The sequence below is a fragment of the Hyaena hyaena genome, unplaced genomic scaffold (genome assembly GCF_003009895.1).
Source record: "Hyaena hyaena isolate Hyena2069 unplaced genomic scaffold, ASM300989v1 scaffold_292, whole genome shotgun sequence".
Lineage (NCBI taxonomy): Eukaryota > Metazoa > Chordata > Mammalia > Carnivora > Hyaenidae > Hyaena > Hyaena hyaena.
The window spans coordinates 1,317,816-1,337,908 of record NW_024080924.1 but is presented as its reverse complement, the minus strand read 5'-3'; the positions used below and the strand labels follow the sequence as shown (position 1 = coordinate 1,337,908).

General features: G+C 45.2%; 1 protein-coding gene across 2 annotated transcripts in view; it reads left to right on the top strand.

Annotated features, from left to right (window-relative positions):
• LOC120241880 (neuroendocrine protein 7B2) overlaps window positions 1–20,093 on the top strand; it is a 61,047-nt gene that overhangs the window by 212 nt on the left and 40,742 nt on the right. For both annotated transcript variants that reach the window (XM_039247262.1, XM_039247261.1), the window contains exon 2: window positions 1,583–1,815. In XM_039247262.1, the coding sequence (XP_039103193.1) occupies window positions 1,590–1,815 (226 nt within the window). In that variant the 5' untranslated portion in view covers window positions 1,583–1,589. The remainder of the gene's footprint in view (window positions 1–1,582; window positions 1,816–20,093) is intronic.

The following is a 20,093-nucleotide window of genomic DNA, read 5'->3' as shown; positions in this document are numbered from 1 at the left end:
GGGGATTGGGAGGTTCGGTTATAAACTGGAGGGAGAGAGTACCGAGGGAGGAAATTGGGTAGCTCATTGAATCGGAACGGGTCGGCCCAGGGGTTCATTGAAACAAAGACATCCTGCATTTACACAGGCCGGAGGAAGATGGAGATGGCTGGAGAGGTTGGTGTCTGCCTTCAGCCTTTTACGTCAGAATTGCAGGGTTTGCTGTCTCAGCTCTTTGGGAAGCAAGGCTTTATATCTAGGGGTGGCTGGAAAAAAGCCTTTCGTTTACAGAGAAAGAAAATGGGGGTTATGAATATTGCAGTTTCAAGGAAGAAAATGAATCCCCCTAATCTCCCCATAGAAGAATGGTCAGAAGGAGGGTCTGCACAGCCATTCCTTGAAGCCTTGGCCTTAAACAGGTTCAGCAGCAGCTGCAGAGGGAAGCAGCAGGAATATTTGCCTCTTGGTTTTGCAGGCTTCTGGTTCCATAGACGTCAATATTTAGCGGCGCCTGGGTGGCTAAGTTGGTTAAATACCTGACTTTGGCTCAGGTCATGGTCTCATCATTCGCGGGTTCGATCCCTGCGTCGGGCTCTGTGCTGACAGCTCAGAGCCTGGAGCCTGCTTGGGATTCTGTCTCTCTCTTTCTCTCTGCCCCTCCCCTGCTCCCACTCTGTCTCTCTCTAAAATAAATAAACATTAAAAAAATTGTTTTTTAAAAGAAGTCAACATTAGCACAGGTTGAGTCCCTAGACCAGTTTTCTCCCTACCCTTCACCTGTTCTGCCTTCTCATCACCACCACGTCTTCAAGTTCTAGCCTCTAGAGCCATGAGGCAATATTGCCAACGTTATATTCACAGTATGGGGGGCCCGGGCCTGGCATTTTTCTGATGCTCCCAACAATTCTATAAGACAGACGCTTTCCTCATGCCCGTCTTGCAGAGGAAGCTGACACATTTGGCCAGGATCACTCAGCTAATATGTGGCCAAGCAAGCAGGCCTCTTCTCCCCTGGCACACTGCAGTGCAGGCCTGAGCTGTGTATATGCTCCTCCTGCTCAGGTCTCCAATGGACTGGATGTTTGCTGAACTGAGCTCTCTCCTGCCGCTCCTAACCTTTCTGTGGTTCTTTATTCTTTGTATCTTTGTAACTCCTTCCTCAGAGCCTCCCCACCCCAGACTGGGTAGACTCAAGAGTCACTCTCTTTGTCCCTGTCTCAAAATTGAAGCAAGCTCTTCTTGTTGGTTGGTTGGTTAGTTGGTTTTACTAAGAGAGGAGAGAGTGTTGGGGTTAGGGGTAATGAAGTGCTTTCAGGGAGCTGTAAGAAGAGTAAAAATAAGAGTCAGAACCGCCATTCCAGTCTGGTGTCCCCAAGGAGGCCCATGCAGAGGGAACAGGCTATCTTGGGCTGTCTTGTTTCTTCAGTGCTGTTTCAGAGCAGATGCTCTGCCTAGACTGGGCACTTAAGGCAAAAGCAACCTCCTAAGTATTTTTCATTGCAGCCCCTATTGGGTGGTTCTTGAAATCACTTACTTGCGTGATTGATCATCACAGATGCCCATGGTGGCCATTTGATACATGTTGGTCTTTTTTTTTTGGCAGGTTCACAATGGTCTCCGGGATGGTTTCTACCATGCTATCTGGACTAGTGTTTTGGCTGGCATTTGGATGGACTCCCACATCTGCTTATAGCCCGAGGACCCCTGACAGGGTCTCAGAAACCGATATCCAGAGGCTACTCCATGGTGTTATGGAGCAGCTGGGCATTGCCAGACCACGGGTGGAGTATCCAGCTCACCAGGCCATGAATCTTGTGGGCCCACAGAGCATTGAAGGTATTTACTCTATTCTGCCAATTTGAAGTTTCCAGGAGCATTCAAAATAATTAATACCTGCTGAACAACCTTAACTTCCTCCCTCAGTTTTCCATTTCTTCTTTTTTATTTAACAAACATTTTTTTAAATTTATTTTGAGAGGGAGAGAGAGAGAAAGGAAGGAAGGAAGGAAGGAAGGAAGGAAGGAAGGAAACGAACGAACACAAGCAGGGGAGGGGCAGAGAGAAGGAGAGACAGAATTCCAAGCAGGCTCCACACCCTCAGTGCAGAGCCCAATGCCCGGCTCGAACTCACAAACTGTGAGATTGTGACCTGAACCGAGATCAAGAGTTGGACATTTAACCAACTGCACTACCCAAGTCCCCTTCTTTTCTATTTCTTCTTATTATACACAATATATACACACATACATCCACATAAGAATATAAGTTTCAAGAGAATAGGGACCTTATCTATCTAATTCACTACTGTAGCACCTCGCACAAAGTCTGGTACTTTAACATTTGTGTGAATAAAGGAGCATCTAGCATTATCCCTAAAGAAAGATTAGAACCCAGATCCCATATCTTCTCCCGTGCTGATCTTCGGGAAATTCTCTCCCCAGCTGGCTGCTTCTTTGAGTCATTGGCAACCAGTATTTGTTAAAGATCCTTAAAATGCAGGATGTATAAGATCTGACTTGATTCTTAGGAATGATGTCATATAAACCCAAAGGGAGCTGAAAGAGGTGCTGATGTTGAGTTTATGTCAAGCATTTTTTAGAAAAGAAATTTTTAAGTTTGTTTATTTTTAGAAAGAGAGAGAAAAAAAAATGCTGTCAGTGCTGAGCCTGTCTTGGGATTCGATGTCACAAACTGTGAGATCATGACTGGAGTGGAGATCAAGAGTCGGATGCTTAACTGATTGAGTCACGCAGGTGTCCTGAAATATTGTGAATTATGACAAATGCTAATTAAATTGTTTTAGTAGGGCAAGACTGTTTCCCCCTAGAATTTTTTTTCTCAGTTTCTGGCAATACTGTAATACTTTTATTAAAAAGCAGTACTTTGTTGTTTAATGATTTATTTATGGAGAGAATCTGAATCTGGCTCTTAGGAGTTGGTGATAAGCAGGTGCCTTATTTCCATGCCTTGCTTTGTATCCTGATTCTGAATGTTCTCTTTCTCCAGTGAGATGGAGTCATAAAGCAGTAGCATGGCTAATTTAACCACAAGGGAGTACTTCAAATATTTGCCCATGTGCGTGGGTCCTAAGGAAAGACGTGAACTCTTTTTGAATTTTGTCAGAATACACAACCAGTAAATGCTATTCCCTGTCGATTGATTATGCAAAATTTTGACTCAGTCTGTGATTTCCTAAAAATACTATCTGCCCATGAAGACTGTAAGTGCCATGGATATGGTTGACTTCATGGTTGATGGAGAAATGAGTCTTGGGCGCCTGGGTGACTCAGTCGGTTGAGCGTCTGACTTCCGCTCAAAGCATGATCTCACGGTTTGCGAGTTTGAGCCCTGCGTCAGACACAGAGCCTGGAACTGGCTTCAGATTTTGTATCTCCCTCTCTCTCTTCCCCTCTCCCATTCACACTCTGTCTCTCAAAAAAAAAAAAAAAAAAAAAAAGAAAAGAAAAGGAAAAAGAAAGAAATGCTTCTCATTTCTGTCTTGTTACCCATGATTGTCAGTCACTGAGTAAAACTAACTGTGGGATTGTTGTCTGTTTAGGTTGGCATTTGATTTCAGGAATGGATTAACTGATAATTTTGAATCAGCAAGCATGCAAACTTAGCATAGGGCTTGAATCAGAGCAGATCAGGGCTTTGCGCCACTCCTTTGGGGAAGAGTCTAAACCCTCCCCAGCACCTGCCCCCTTGCTCTTAGCTCATCTATCCGTTTCAGGCCAGCTTTCTCGAGACAGTAAATGTCTGCCCTTTCAGCGCAGGAAGTGCTTGATTAGTCACCGAAATGTTGTCATGGAGAAAGCTCTCCAAGTTTCCATTAATACCTGAGGCCTTGTCATCCGTGTGGAAGGGAAACAGCAGCTCCCTGGGCACCAAAAGCTTGCATTTATCAAGAGCCTCATCCTCTTCACTCAGTATGCAGTTATCTAGCACCCACTCCAAGGCAGCCAGTGTGCAGGGCCGGGGACAGCTGTGCCCTAAAAGATGCTCAGGCTCGGGCTGGGAGAGGGAGAGAGGTTACTACAGTGTACCGTGGCAGGTTTTTTGGTAGCTGTATAGACAAGCTGCTGTCCCGGAAGCAGAGAATAGGGATGATTCATTCTGCTTGGGAGTATAGAGGGGTGGCTGTAAGAGAATGCTTCTGGGGCACCTGGGTGGCTCAGTCAGTGGCTCAGTCAGCCTCCTTCAGCTCATGTTATCATCTCGCAGTTGGTGGGTTCAAGCCCCGCGTCAGGTTCTGTACTGACAGCTTGGAGCTTGGTGCCTGCTTCCGACTCTGTGTCTCCCTCTCTCTCTGTCCCTCCCCCCGTTTCTCTCTCTCTCTCTCAAAAATAAAAACACTAAAAAAAGAAAAAAAAGAAAATTCTTCTCTGAAGAGAAGCGTTTGATTTGGGTTTTGAAGTCTTTAAGGAGTTCTTCAGGGAACACTGAGTGCAAAGGCATGGAGGTTTGAGAGAGCCTGGATTAGGACAATTCAGAATGAAACATTCTGTTTCCAGTATTACCCCTGGGGTGACGTGAAGTCATGGCCATGTTAGGTCACCTCTAACAGTGTCTGTGTAAGGGATGGAATATTGGCTTGTGTTTGAGTTTTCTGTTACTCTGTAACAAATTACCTCAAATTTAACACCTTGCCATAATGCCCATACATGATCTCGTCATTTCTTTTGGGCAGAAGTCTTGCATGGGTTTGCTGGGCCCCTCTGCTCCATCTCATCAAGGTGTGTGTTGGCTGGAGCGTGGGGTCCTCTTTCAGACTGATTAAGGTTGTCAGCAGACTTCAGTTTCTTGCTGCCGTAGGACTGAGGTCCTTTCTTGCTGGCTGTCAGCCAGGGTCCCTCTCAGCACCTAGAGGCCACCCTAGGTTGTAAGCCATGTGGCCCTAGCACAATATGGAAGCTTGCTTCCTCAAAGCCAGAGGGAGAATACGCCTTTAGTGTCCTAATTATAATGTAATTATGGGAGTGGCCATCCCATCCCCTTTGTCATTTAACAAGGGAGTGATATCCCATTATATCCACAGGTCTCACCCACACTCAAAGCAGAGGATTGTGCAGGGTGGCAATCTTGGGAGTCGTTTTAGGGTTCTGCCTATTATAGTTTGGATGAGAGCTAATAGAAAATATTTTGTCCAAAGACTTTGGGGGGAAAAAAAGAAACAAAATAAGAAGCCTGGCCTTTTCCCAGCCCTAAACCTTACCACTTAATTTGTTGAGTGGTCTAATACTTGTTTATGTAAGTATAGGATTGTTTCAACTCCTCTGTTTATTTGAATCATCTCTGCTCATTTACTCATGCTAATTCCCAGGCGTCTGACAGATCTGTGTCGTATCTTGTATATCCCTTCCAGCATTTATTGTAGGATTTTATTATGAGGAACTAAGTTAGAAAAGTTTTATTTTTATAGAAAGGATAGATGTAATATATGTATGCTGGTATGAATTTTAAAACATGTTTAATGTAGGCTATTTGAAAAGATACCTGAATTTCAATGCCAGCTCCATCTTTTAGCAGTGATATGATATTATCATATTAGTAGAGCAAATTACTTTTCTAAGCTTCTGTTTAGCTTGGAGGTAGGATTTGAATTTACTTGCCTGCAAGCAGGTAATATTCCAGTTCAGAAAAAGTGTTAGCACGTCTACTATGAAATCACTTCTAAATGAACCATCATCTTCACTTTAGACGACAATTATTAGACGTTCGGCCCCTTGCAAGAAGAGATGTTTATTGCCTAATAAATGGCACGTTGAAGACAATGTTCTCTTATTTTGTCTGCTCTGATTAACCATATGATCCTCATATTAATTTCATTATTGAAGATATATATTAGCCATCAAACAGTAGGGTTATAAACTAGCCTTTTAGTATAGGATACAGGATATAGGATCAGTATGAATTGCCATTGGGTCACTGTGGTCAAATGTTCCATAAAAAAATTTCCCTCCTTTGACCTCATATCCCTTGTAGTTATTGTATTTTTTTTTGCTGCCCTCCCCAGCAACTGTTCACCACATACTGATTGCACTTCCCCACTTCCCGATTTCTTCTTGTCCATGGTAGTCACTGTTCCTGCCACTTATATGCCGGGTCAACAAGCATTTCTTGAAGGCCGGGCACTATTTTAGGTACCGGGGAAAGAAACAGGAACCTCAAAGATTGGTAGGACAGGGTAGATATAGTCCCTGAATAAAGAAATAAGTAAAATACACAAGAAGTGAAATGGCTCTAAGTGCTATAAAACTATAAAGCAGAGGAGGGGAATGGAGGAAGAACAACTTAAAATAGGGGAAGGGGAGTCCTCCCTGGGAAGATAAGCACACTCTGAGAGCTGGAGAGTGAGCTGTGTGGTATGTGGAGGAAGACGTCCCAGGGAGAGAGCTGCACATGCGCAAGCTAGATGGGAACAAGGAGGCTTGTGTGGGTGTGGCCGGAGCCCAAGACTCAGGAGGATGGCAGGAGTGAGGCTGGGTGACGAGGGGACACATCGCCTCACGCGGTCTCTGGCTTTTCCTCTGTATCCTTGAAAAGGATCACCCTGGCTGCTGTCCTGAAAATATTCCTGTAGGGAGGAAGGACTGGACTAGGGGAGACTTGTTGGGAGGCTGCTGTGATCACCCGGGGCAGAGATGTACAAGCATGTTGGGTAGGGAGATGGTGAGGCATGGTCAGATTGGGCTATAGCTTGAAGTCAGAGCCAACAGGATGTGCTGCTGGGTTGGAGTCAGGAACTGAAAGAAAGAGAAGTCTGGAGTGACACCAAGATTTTGGCCTGAGGAACCGGAAAGGAACCGTTTTCTCCAAGAGGAGCAAACCGAGCCTCTCCAGGGGAAGAGTTCAAGTTCAGTTTTGCACGTGTTCATTTTGAGATGCCTTGGACGGTTCTCGTCAAGGCATCTTGCCAAATTCACCTACGTTCTGCCTTCGTCTTATTCAACCTATGCAGCATTCGGCACACTTGGCCTTAACCTTTTTCTTCCTTGGTTTTTGTGCTAAGATGGCACACTTTTGGCATTCCCCCTTTGCCTTTTCCCATTAACCATTTTCTTCCCGGGCTCCTTGGCAGTCTCCTTGTCTCCTGCTGCTTTAATGCCGCCTTTACTTGTTAAGTTCTCCGGGGCTCAGTGCTGGGCCCACTTCCTTTATTCTTCTCAATTCTCTGTCTAGATGACTGCATTTGTTCTCTTGACTCCAAGTGCTCTTTCTTTGCAGGTGATGCCAACATTTGCATTTTTTAGCCCAAACTTGTTTCTTGTTTATCTATAGACCTATGTGGATTGCTAACTTACCACATGTCAGCCCTGACTTCTCTACCACCAGCTTCCTCACCCTGTTTATGTCAGTCTTTTCTGTCTAAATAAATAGTGCCACCAAAACCATACATGCAGGCTGAAATCCTGGAGTAATCCTCAGTATTCTCCATTACCTGTCATACCCAAATTATAAGCAATTTATTACATTTCTGTTTCTAAAATACACCTGTAATTTGTCTGTCTTCTCTTTTCTCTGGCTCTACTCCAAACAGCCTGCTTCAAGATAACATCATATCTGGCATGGATTTATGAAATTGTCTGTTAGTCATTGCATTCCTTCTACCTTTTGTTTCTTTCAAATTGTTCCTCGTAGGAAAAGCAGACTTAAATTTTAAAAATAATTTTTGAATCCCATCAGTGTCACTCTCCATGGTTAGAATCTAATCAGTGGTTTCCCATTGTACCTTGATTAAAACTAACACTTCTGCGGGCACCTAGTTGGCTCAGTCAGTTAAGCATCTAACTCTTAATCTTGGTTCAGATCATGATCTCATTGCTCGTGGGTTTGAGCTCTGCATTGGGCTCCACACTGAGTGTGGTACCTGCGGGGATTCTCTCCCTCTCTCTCTCTGCCCCTCCCCTGCTTGTTTTCTCTCTCTCTCTCTCAAAATAAAAATAAAAATAAAAATGGAATAACACTTCTAGCCCTGCCCTGTAAGGACCCACACCTCCTGCACACCGCCCTCCCTAACCTTGCTCTGCCACCTGCACTCACCCCACCTTCGTTCAATCCGTTGGTCACACCAGTGCGTTCCCACCTCCAGCTTCACACCCCTTGTTCTTCCTACTCTGCCTGGTGAACCTTCCTTTTCCATATCAGTTTCTTTTTTTTTTTTTAATGTTTTATTTATTTCTGAGAGAGAGAGAGAGAGAGAGCGTGAGCAGGGGAGGGTCAGAGAGAGAGGGGGATACAGAATTTGAAGCAGGCTCCAGGCTCTGAGCTAGCTGTCAGCACAGAGCCCATCGCGGGGCTCGAACCCACGAACTGTGAGATCATGACCTGAGCCGAAGTCAGACGCTCAACCAACTGAGCCACCCAGGTGCCCCTCCATATCAGTTTCAAAGTCACCTACTCAGGGAGGGCTGCCCTGACTGTCTGTGTAGGTCCCATTCTCCGTCAGTGTCCTTTTGTTTTTTTAACCTCCGTAGCATCTTTTGTAACTTATAATTAATGTTTGTTTCCTTGTTTATTGTCTCTCTCCCACTGGAATGTAAGCTCCATGAGGCTGTTTTATTTACTACTTTATACCTGGACACATAGTAGGCACAGAGTAAATATTTGAAGAATGAATATATAATATCAGGGGAAATAAATATATGTAGTGGCAACAGGTAAGTAAATACTATTTTGACATCTGGATCTACTGAGACTTTTCTCCCTTCAGTTCAAGGAAGATTTTTTCATTTCTATTCTGTGTTTTTAAAAAAACCTACCTCGGGGCGCCTAGGTGGCTCAGTTGGTTAAGCATCCGACTTTGGCTCAGGTCATATTCTCACACTTCGTGGGTTTGAGCCCCACGTCGGGCTCTGTGCTGACAGTTAGTTAGCTCAGAGCCTGAAGCCTGTTTCAGTCTGTGTCTCGCTCTCTCTCTGACCCTCCCCTGCTCACGCTGTCTCCCTCTTTCTCTCAGAAATAAATAAAACATTAAAAAAAGTTTTTTTAAAAACCTGCCTAGAAGTTTTTGCCCAGAGCTTGGTGACATGTGCTCAGCAAAAAGTCTGCTTTACTTGCACTGTGACTGTTGAGCAAGGTCAGATACAAGGTCGGTGTCATTTCTATTCTTCCCTCTTGAGAAACTGGAAGAACCTTTTGCAGTTCCAGAACTGAACCAGCAGGGGGCGAGCTAGACTCACAGTGTATCAGGAATCCTGAAACTTGGTAACCAGCGTCTTGGTTAATTGCTAGTTGTTAAGTGGTTACTGGGGAGGAAGCATTTGCCAAGAACATCTGAGAGTGTTGGTGGTTATTTTTTATTTCTCCATAGGCATCTTAAACGTGGCTTGGTAAGGAGCATCTTTCAAAGTGTACATTCTTAGCCCAGAGCAAAATGAAAACACAAAGTAAAGATAGACAGGGACTAACTTGTTTTATAGAGAACAGAACGTTCACTTTGATGGCCAGGAGAACCAGGGCTCAGTCTTGGCCACACTGTTCACAAGATGAATGTGCCCTTGGCAACTTTCCTGAGTCTTCGTTTTCTCATCTGTGAGGTGAGGCTTTGAGCCCACTTGCTCGCATGCAGTAAGTGGGTGCTGTTAGGAACTGCATTGCAGACCTGCCTCCTCTCATTTGGATTATTAGCAACACCTTTCCAGTCTTTAATGGCTTTCCCCTGGTATTCTTTTTGATTTCTCTTCTGGTTAGAAACACAGCCTTGTATTTCAGCACTGGCCATCTTCCCCCAAGCCCAAAGTCGTTTACTGATACCTGTGACATACCTGAATGGCTACTATTGTTATATTGTCCCCAGAAACAAGAGAAGCCACGAGCCAGCCAGAAAGGTAATTCAGACAGCCATTTGCCATGGGGTAGAGACTCTTAGAAGTCAGGAACGGCTCTACCAGCTGACAGGAATGTTGGCCTTGGATGAATTCAGCCAGAAAATGTGCTTTTGTTTTCAGAATATTAATAGCTTCTGGTAAAAGTGGGTCTCCTCAGTGCCTCATGTTTATTTTCCCCACAATTCTAGGCCACCAAATACCTAGCTTTGTGATAACACCAGATAACAAACCACTGGAGAGAAATGCATAAACATTGGCATTTGATGGTTTCAAATAATTATAAAGTTTATTTATTTGCTTTGAGAGAGCTAGCATTCATGCGGGTGCGTGGTGGGGTCTCTAGAGAGAGAGGGAGAGAGAGAATCCCAAGCAGGCTCTGCACTATTAGCACAGAGCCTGTTGCAGGGCTTGATCCCATGAACCATGAGCCAAAATAGAGAGACACTCAACTGAGCCACCCAGGCGCTCCTCAAATAATTTTATTTATTTTTTTACAAATAGTTTATTGTCAAATTAGTTTCCACATAACACTCAGTGCTCATCCCCAAAGTGCCCTCCTCCATGCCCATCCCCCCCTCCCCCCCACATCCATCAGTCCTCAGTTTGTTCTCAGCATTCAAGAGTCTCTCATGGTTTGCCTCTCTCCCTTTCCCCCACCATTTCCGCCCTTCTTCTCCCCCTTGTTCCTCCGTCAAGTTCCTCCTAATCCTCCTCTACGTGCAAACATATGATATTTGTCCTTCTCTGCCTGACTTATTTCGCTCAGCATAACACCCTCAAGGTCCATCCATGTTGCTACACATGGCCAGATTTCATTGTTTCTCATTGCCATGTAGTATTCCATGGTATAGATAAACCACATCTTCTTGATCCATTCATCTGTTGATGGACACTTAGGCTCTTTCCATGTTTTAGCTATTGTGGAGAGTGCTGCTATGAACATTGGGGTACATGTGCTCCTATGCCTCAGCATTTCTGTATCCCTTGGGTAAATTCCTAGCAGTGCTATTGCTGGGTCATAAGGGAGTTCTATTGTTAGTTTCCTGAGGAACCTCCACACTGTTTTCCAGAGGGGCTGTACCAGTTTACATTCCCACCAACAGTGTAGGAGGGTGCCCGTTTCTCCACATCCTCGCCAGCATCTAGAGTTCTCTGATTTGCTCATTTTAGCCACTCTGACTGGCGTGAGGTGGTATCTCAGTGTGGTTTTGATTTGTATTTCCCTGATGAGGAGGGATGCTGAGCATCGTTTCATGTGTCTGTTGGCCATCTGGATGTCCTCTTTGGAGAAGTGTCTGTTCATGTCTTCTGCCCATTTCTTCACTGGGTTGTTTGTTTTTCGGGCGTGGAGTTTGGTGAGTTCCTTATAGATTCTGGATATTAACCCTTTATCTGATATGTCATTTGCAACTATCTTTTCCCATTCCGTTGGTTGCCTATTAATTTTCTGGGTTGTTTCCTTGGCTGTGCAGAAGCTTTTAATCTTGATGAGGTCCCAACAGTTTATTTTTGCTCTTGATTCCCTTGCTTTTGGGGATGTGTCAAGTAAGAAGTTGCTGCGGTGGAGGTCAAGGAGGTTGTTTCCTGCTTTCTCCTCTAGGGTGTTGATAGTTTCCTGTCTCACGTTCAGGTCCTTTATCCATTTTGAGTTGATTTTTGTGCATGGTGTGAGAAAATGATCTAGTTTCATTCTTCTGCATGTTGCTGTCCAGTTCTCCCAACACCATCTGTTAAAAAGGCTGTCTTTTTTCCATTGGATATTCTTTCCTGCTTTGTCAAAGATCAGTTGGCTGTATACTTTTGGGTCCACTTCTGAGTTCTCAATTCTGTTCCATTGGTCTATGTGTCTGTTTTTGTGCCAATACCATACTGTCTTGAGGATGACAGCTTTGTAGTAGAGGCTGAAGTCTGGGATGGTGATACCTCCCGTTTTGGTTTTATTTTTCAGTATTACTTTGGCTATTCGGGGTCTTTTGTGGTTCCATACAAATTTTTGGATAGTTTGTTCTAGTTTTGAGAAGTATGCTGGTGCAATTTTGATTGGAATTGCATTGAATGTGTAGAGTGCTTTAGGTAGTAATGACATCTTAACTATATTTATTCTTCCTATCCATGAGCATGGAATGTTTTTCCATTTCTTTGTGTCTTCTTCAATTTCCTTCATAAGTTTTCTATAGTTTTCATCATACAGATCTCTTGTATCCTTGGTTAGGTTTATTCCGAGGTATTTTATGGTTTTTTGTGCAATTGTGAATGGGATCAGTTTCTTGATTTCTCTTTCTGTTGCTTCATTATTGGTGTATAAAAATGCAACCGATTTCTGTACGTTGATTTTGTACCCTGCAACTTGGCTGAATTCTTGGATCAGTTCTAGTAGGCTTCTGGTGGAGTCTGTCGGGTTTTCTATGTAGAGTATCATGTCATCTGCGAAGAGTGAAAGTTTGACTTCCTCTTTGCCAATTCTGATGCCTTTGATTTCCTTTTGTTGTCTGATGGCTGATGCTAGGACTTCCAGCACTATGTTAAACAACAGTGGTGAGAGTGGACATCCCTGTCGTGTTCCTGATCTCAGGGGGAAAGCTCTCAGTTTTTCCCCGTTGAGGATGATGTTAGCTGAAGGCTTCTCATAGATGGCTTTGATGATGTTTAAGTAGGTTCCTTCTATCCCAACTTTCTCGAGAGTCTTTATTAAGAAGGGATGCTGTATTTTGTCAAATGCTTTTTCTGCATCTATTGACAGGATCATATGTTTTTTATCTTTTCTTTTATTGATATGATTTATCACATTGATTGATTTGCGAATGTTGAACCAGCCCTGTAACCCAGGAATGAATCCCACTTGATCTTGGTGGATGATTCTTTTGATATGCTGCTGGATTCGATTTGCAAGGATCTTGTTGAGAATTTTGCATCCGTATTCATCAAGGATATTGGCCTATAGTTCTCTTTTTTTGCTGGATCTCTGTCTGGCTGCTCCTCAAATAATTTTAAAGCTATATTGCCAAACATAAAAATAACCAACATTCTTGTTTACACTGATTTGTGGATCTCAATTTTTCCATTTCAAAATAAAGAGAACCAAGATTGTTTTTACAATAACTATCAAGAGGAGAAAGAGTCCTTTACAAGGTAAAGCCTATTTGAAGGGGCCTTATTAGCCAGCCTTTGGACTCTGTAAAGAACTGCACTACCTCCACTTTGCCACAGGGAGGCAGCAGTTGCTTCCCATTTGAAGGTTGGATGGGAGAGCAACTTCAACATTGAACATCAGGGGGCCTCACTTATTTCTGGCCAGCCTCTCTGCAGTTGGAGGAAAGGATGGGGCTGACTCTTGACCTATATATCCTGACTAAAATCTTTCTAGGCCGGCCCCATCCTGGGGGAGCCAGTGAGGGCAAATGGGTTGGAGCTTCGAGAAGGCCTCCAGAGTGGTCCATGCCCTTTGGGGTTCCATTCAGCCCACCCTCAACTCACATCCTTAAAAAAGTCCCTGGATGATTTCCAGTTTGCCGTCTTGGTCAATTGCACAGATGATAAGAAATTCAAAAGGAATAGGGGGAGGTTTGGAGTTTTTTGGGGGGGAGGTGGAGGCAGGACAGGGATATGAAAATAATGGCTGATTTTTCTGTGGTGGTTAAGTTGTCCTGTGTCGTCCAGGTGCAGGCGTCCAGGAGGCACTTAGACACATATGACACAGGAGAGATACCAGGGTGAGGGGAGAGATTGCAGAGTCCTCCGCGCTGTAGTGATGGCTGATGCTGTGGCAACGGGTGAGGGGACCCTGGGTGAGTGTCAAGGGGGATTGCAGAACACCTAAGAAAGAGGCCTGTAAGACTCAGTCCATGGGGGCCAGGTAGAAGAGTCTGCAAGGAAAGCAGAGAAAGATTGGCCCGAAAGCACTGGAATGCTGACGTGACAGAAAATAAATGAAGAGTGTTTCGAGATCTGGCAGTGATGGCCGTGGTAAAAATCTGCAGAGAAGTCACATGAAATGAGGGCCTCAGGTATAAAGTGTTCACTCGGTGGGGCAACACTGGAGTTACTGGGGGCCTTGGGCAGGACATAGGGAAGACACCGTTTAAAACCCTCTTCCCAGGAGGCCCGGTAAGGTAGAAAAGACTGAGTAAGCCTTACCGAAGGCAGGGGGGTTGGGTGCCTTGGAGCTGAAGAAGGTTCTCGTTTTGGGATGGGAGAGATCTGAACTTGTTGAAGTGCTGATTGGCCAGAGCCAGTGGACAGGGAGCGTTGAAGGTGTGGGATGAACAGCAGGTAACTGAGTGGTAGAAGTTCCTGAGGACGCGGGAGTGGATGCGGACCTGAGTCTGGTCCTTCCTTCATGGGAAGAAAGGGAAGAGGCAGAGGGGCGTCAGGGTGCAGTGAAGTTTGGAGGTTTTGGCCTCAGTATTTGTTACAGACTCTGCTAATTCGAGCCACCTGCTCAGAATTAAAATAAGAGCACAGAAAGGAAGTGTGGTCAGCCTCCCAAATCTCTATTCTTTGCCACCTTCTATATCTCAAACACCTTGCCTGTATGTTTTCTCATATTTTAAAATATCGGATAACCTTAACGTTTTATGAATTTGAAAAACTCATTTCGGGGCGCCTGGGCGGCTCCGTCAGTTAAGTGTCCGACTCTTGATTTCAGCTCAGGTCATGGTCTCATGGTTTGTGAGTTCAAGCCCCACGTCGGGCTCTATGCTGACCATGTGGAGCCTGTTTGGGATTCTCTCCTCCCCATCTCTGCCCCTCTCCTGCTGTCATGCTTGCATGTATTCTCCCTCTCTCAAAATAGATAAACTTACAAAAAGAAAGAAAGAAAAACTCAATTTTCCTACTGTGTTTCCCCTCTGCTGTCACAGGATCACCACACACCAAACACTTCTGACCCCGGATGTGTGGGGGATTTCCCACACCAGGCAATTCTGTGGCACTAGCTGGGTGTCCTATAATTTAACTCAGTTCTGACACTACTTCCCTGGAGAGAGTGGCAGCTCCTCCCAGCTTATGAGCTCAGTCCCACGAGACTCCCCCACTCCAGATGTCAGCTGCAAGTCCAGATAGTCACCTGTGCTTCTGACTCACTGGCTATAATTCTGAGGTTCCTGCCACCCCTCCTCACGTTAGATTAATTTGCTAGAGTGGCTCACAGAACTCAGGGAAACACTTACTTATATTTTACTGGTTTGTTAAATGATATGATTGAGGAGATAGATAACAGCCTGATGAAGAAATACATAGGGCAAAGTCCTGGAGGGTCCTTAGTGAAGGAGCTTCTGTCTCCATGGAGTTGGGGTGCACCCCCTCCCAGTGTGGATATGTGCATCAGCCTGGAAGTTCCCCGAACCCTATACTTTTGGGATTTTATGGAGGCTTCGCTCCATAGGCATCATCAATCATTAAGTCTATTTTCAGCTGTCACCCCTCTCAAGAGACGAGGGGACATGGCGGAAAATCCTAAGCTTCTAATCATGGCTTCATCTTTCTGGTGACCAGTCCTCATCTGGGAGCCACCCCATTGCCTACTCAGAGTCACTTTATTAGAATAAAATATACTCCTGTCACCCAGGAAATTACAAGGGTTTCCAGAGCCCTGTGTCAGAAACCAGAGTCAAAGACCAAACACTAGAATTCCTAGTACTCTGATCACTTAGGAATTTACAGGGATTTCAGGAGCGCTCTGCCAGGACCTAGGGCAAAGTCCAAGACATATTTCCTGTTATCTTGCATGAATACAGAATCTAACTACTAGTTATTTACTAATTCTATTACAGTATTTTTGTATTTATGTTATAAAGCCCCACTTGTAATATACAATTCGAGATAAAAAAGAGCGTCATCCTTGTCTACTTTATTTTTGGATTAATATAGTAACATATATGTTTTCAGTGAGGCATTAACCAAGATGAAAACTAGAAATAATCTTAATGGGCTATTGGGGAATGCTGTGTGTGCATTTTATATGACTTTGCAACAGCACAATACAAAGAATTAGTACGATCTCACTGCATACACCCAGTGAGAAGCTATTTGTATCCCCCCACAAAGTAACAGTTTGTCGAGGGTCACAATTTCAAAGCAGTAGGCTTGGTAATTGCAAACAGTGCTTGTTGCATTTTAGCTGATAAGCAGAAATAGTCATCATACTTGGTGCGGATTGTTGTTGAATTATGTGCATTTTGAATCACACTAGTATCTTCCGTTTATCCCTTAAGTAAAATGTGACTGTCTCATAATGGCAGAGGGGGGTCGTGGAAAACCAGCACATTTATGGAGATTCTGTTTACTGTGTACTGACCACTAATTGCTGTGCCAGGGTCTTCAGGACAATTGCTGTGAAGTGCTCACTTCCACAGAGGTTGAAACTTGCATGAGTCTGAGCCTCCACACATTTTCATGGAATTCCATAGAAGTCAGAGTATTAGGGTTTTCCAGAGAATCAGAACAAATGGCCTATGTATGCATATATGTGTTTATTTATAAATAAAGTATAAATGATAGATATCTACATAAGTTTGTGTGTGTGTGTGTGTGTGTGTGTGGAGAGAGAGAGAGAGAGAGAGAGAGAGAGAGATTTATTTTAAGGAATTGGCTTATGCCGTTGTGGGGGCTGAAAAGCCTGGAGACCCAGAGAAAAGTTGTTGTGACCTGGCGTCTGAAGGCGTCTGAAGGCAGAATTCTCTCCTTTTCAGAGGACCTCAGTCTTTTCTCTTAAGGGCTTTGACTGACTGGATGAGGCTCCTGCACATTATGGAAGATATTCTGCTTTATTCAAAGTCTACTATTTCAATGTTAACCATATCTAGAAAATAAATCTTCATAGCAACATCCGTCTAATGTCTATCTTGCTGTTTGGCCAGGCACTGGGCCCCATAGCCTAGCTAAGTGGATGGGCTAAATTAGCCATCACACCAGAGCAGAGTAACACTGTTGCCATCAAGCTGCTGTTTTCTAAGGAAAATGATTACAATCCACATAACTATCTTAGCTTTTGGATACCTCTATTAGATTGAGGATCTCAAATTACCTTCATGGGTAGTCTTGTATTTACAATCACTTCCTTGAGATGGGCAAGGAGGGCACGTATTCCTTGCCACATTTTACAGACATGGAAAGAGAAGCTCACAGAAGTGACTTTCTAAGGATGCTGCTAGTACTCGCATGTGGGCTCACAGCTGGAGTTTGACCCTTGTGTTCCGTCCTGCTCTGTCCAGCATGGTGTGCAACTTCTCAGGCTAGTTGATTAAAGGTATCGATGTGGACAGGGTTGATCTTAGATGAAATTGTGAAAGTAGTTTATCTGTAAAGATGACCCTTGCTCCTCAGTTCCCTGTTGATCTTTTCTTTGAATCGGCTGCTTATGGACTCCCTGTGAATCCACATTTACGAAGAGGCGCTGCTTGCCTTCCTCCCTAGATGGTCAGATCTGCAGTACCTGCAAGCTGTCTGCTTTGTGTATCTGCAGTGTCCAGACAGGGCTTAGACACCCACGGAATATCTGTTAAGATCATCTTGCTGTGTTTGCTCCCTTGAAATGACATTGACCTCCGAGACTCCAGCAAGGGAAACTGGTGTTATTTCAGTCAAGATCATCCAGCCTGTAATACAACCTATAAGCACATCTGGGGCCACCCTAATAATCCTAAATTCACTGGCTTTTCTCCTTCCTACTCATTCAGGACCCCAGCTGCCCACAAAATGCCTTAAATATTTCCTGAGAGCCCAGAGCACACTATATGCATGATCCTGAACATAGCCAGTCGGTCTGCTGCTGTGGGGCAGTTACCCATTCCCCCCGTTTTCTTCTCCTTGTCTCGTTCAGCTGGGCACCACCGTGTCCTTCAACCTCCAGCCACTGAGCAGCCTCAGGAGTTGTGTTGGAATGCGTTGGGTGGGGAGGGCAGGGGGAGGTCCCTCAGTGTACCTCGGGCCCCTAAATCCTAGAGTTTTCAGGGAAACAGCTTTCCAATTTGTTCCTCACGGTTCCTAACGTCCCTCCCCACACCTCCCTGCTCTGTGATTTTCATAGGAGTCACATGAGATCTTGGGCCAAGAGAGAGATGTAAGCATTGGACAGCATGGGGGCTAAGCATGCCTCCCTTCCCATTGACCACAAAGGCATGATTTATTCCGGCCCTGGCATCGGCAGGCCAGACTCCTCTTCCCTTCGGTCTGAGCTGTTCTCAGGAGGTCTCTCAGGGCCTCGTTCAAATCAGCTTCTGGCAAGTGTGTCCCCACACGTGCTGTTCTCTCTGAAACCCAGGACAGGTGCAGGCTAGGACCTCGTTTCACATCACCCAAGACACGCTGTCTGGAAAAGGGTGACACAGCAAGAAGCACGCTGAGTCACCAGGGAAGCCACAGAGAACAGTGTTCCAGAGATAATTGACAAAGTGGATCAAGCACATGTGGGAAATGGAGTAGCAGGAGCTAGTATTTTATGGTTTGCAAAAATACTTTCCTGTACTCTGTCTCATTTGATATAACCTTTATAGCAGTGAAAAGAAGTTTCAAGTTGCCCACAATCATCACACAGCCTGAGCTTTACAAGTCGGTTGGCAAGGCCAGCTGTGTTAGGTTTGAGAGTATCTGCCCAACCAGCTGTCTTCTATCCCCGTAGACTTGTATAATCCTGTGATATTTAGCTGAGAAGCTATAATGATGTCGGGAGTCGTGGTAAACCACATGCTGATTTAGGCAGATGGTGTTTCAGGGACGTGAGGCTTCAAGGAAGCAAATTTTCTGACAAACTGCCCTCTCGGAACAAATTGGTGCAAATACCTTGGACACCACGCCTCGTAAGGAAAGCTATTGAAGCAGGCTGGAAGGGTTTAGCAGACCCCAGTCTGGCACCGCAGTTAAAACTCAGCGTGCATTTTTGATCACGTGGTTGCAGCAGTGGAAGGGCACATGGTATGGATCGCGGGGAGGGTGGTCGTGTGCATCAGAGTAGGAAGGGCACCGAGGCAGGAAACCTGGGCAGGGGCCCGGCTTGGACCAGCTGTGCAGCGCTGAGCAGTTTCCTTTAAACCGTGAAGTTGATTTTCCCAGTCTGAACATGGACATAGGTGATCCAGTCCATCTTACAGGGTTGATATGACGGTCAAGTTAAATGATACACAGAAGAGCGTTTGGGACAATGCAAAGGGTTATGCAGATGCAAGGCATCATTCTCACGGTAGTGGCTTCCGTCATCCTGCCACACGTGTCTCCAGGAGTACATGGCTTCGCGACTGGGACGTGGGTCATGTCTATGGTCATATCCTATGTTCTCTGTTCCTCATGTCCTTCTCCTAAGCTTGGCCTGGGAAAACTGCCACCAAAAGATGTTCATCTTTGGAGGAATGGGCTTCCCTCTGGTCTTGGGAAGGGCTCTGCCCCATGCAGTGTTGACCTTAGGAGTCAAGGCCACGTGACTATGGTGATGGATGCTGGGAAAGCACAACTGCTTCATACTCGGCTGCGCTCTGTTCCATTTCTCATCCTTATGACTGTTTAAATATTGTCTTTTTCCATGAAATGGGTTGTAGAAGCACCTTTAAAGTCAAGAAGACTATTCAGTCAGCTGCAGATAAAAAGGCCGCCCCAAATCTGGAGATGCCCTAAATGCTGGCAGTGCTGGTAGTGGTATCGGGTGTGAGTGTGGATTGGATATTTCCTTTTCTGTTGGATAAATACATGCACGTTTGACACCAACACCCTTGGGATTTTGGGGTGGAGACAGGTATCTTTGGGGTGGAGACAGGTATCAGTCACTCAGAATTTACGGATGTCAGAAAGATAATAAAGGGAACATGCTTTCTGCAGTGCTCCGTGCATGCTGAGCAACCTGTAAAATGGACCTTTGCTGTAGCAGCTTCACCTTTTCCGTGTGGTTTTTCACTCAGGCCCATTTGATTACACGGTCCCAGTGGCTCAGACATGGACCATGCCCAGCACTTAGAGTATACACGGTCCCCAGCGGGTGGTGGCTCAGCAGCCAGCGGGAAGAGAAGTGGCCACTGGCATTTGGCCTGACCAAGGCAGAGTGATACCCAGAGCCTGAAGTGGCCATGCTGATAGACCCGTCCCAGTCATGGCAGGCTCATGGCTCCACTGGCCGCTTCCTCCAGTAGCCTGTCGGAGTTTTTCTTTGCACAAGACAGAGATTGTGGCTTAGGGGACGTTCAGTCCAGGTGATGGCCTGCCCTGCAGAGGCCCCAGGGGCCTTCTCGATGCCACTTTCTGGTACGACAGCTCAGCAGGCCATGTCAGCAAGCCCCACACAGCTTGGACAAGATGCAAGTG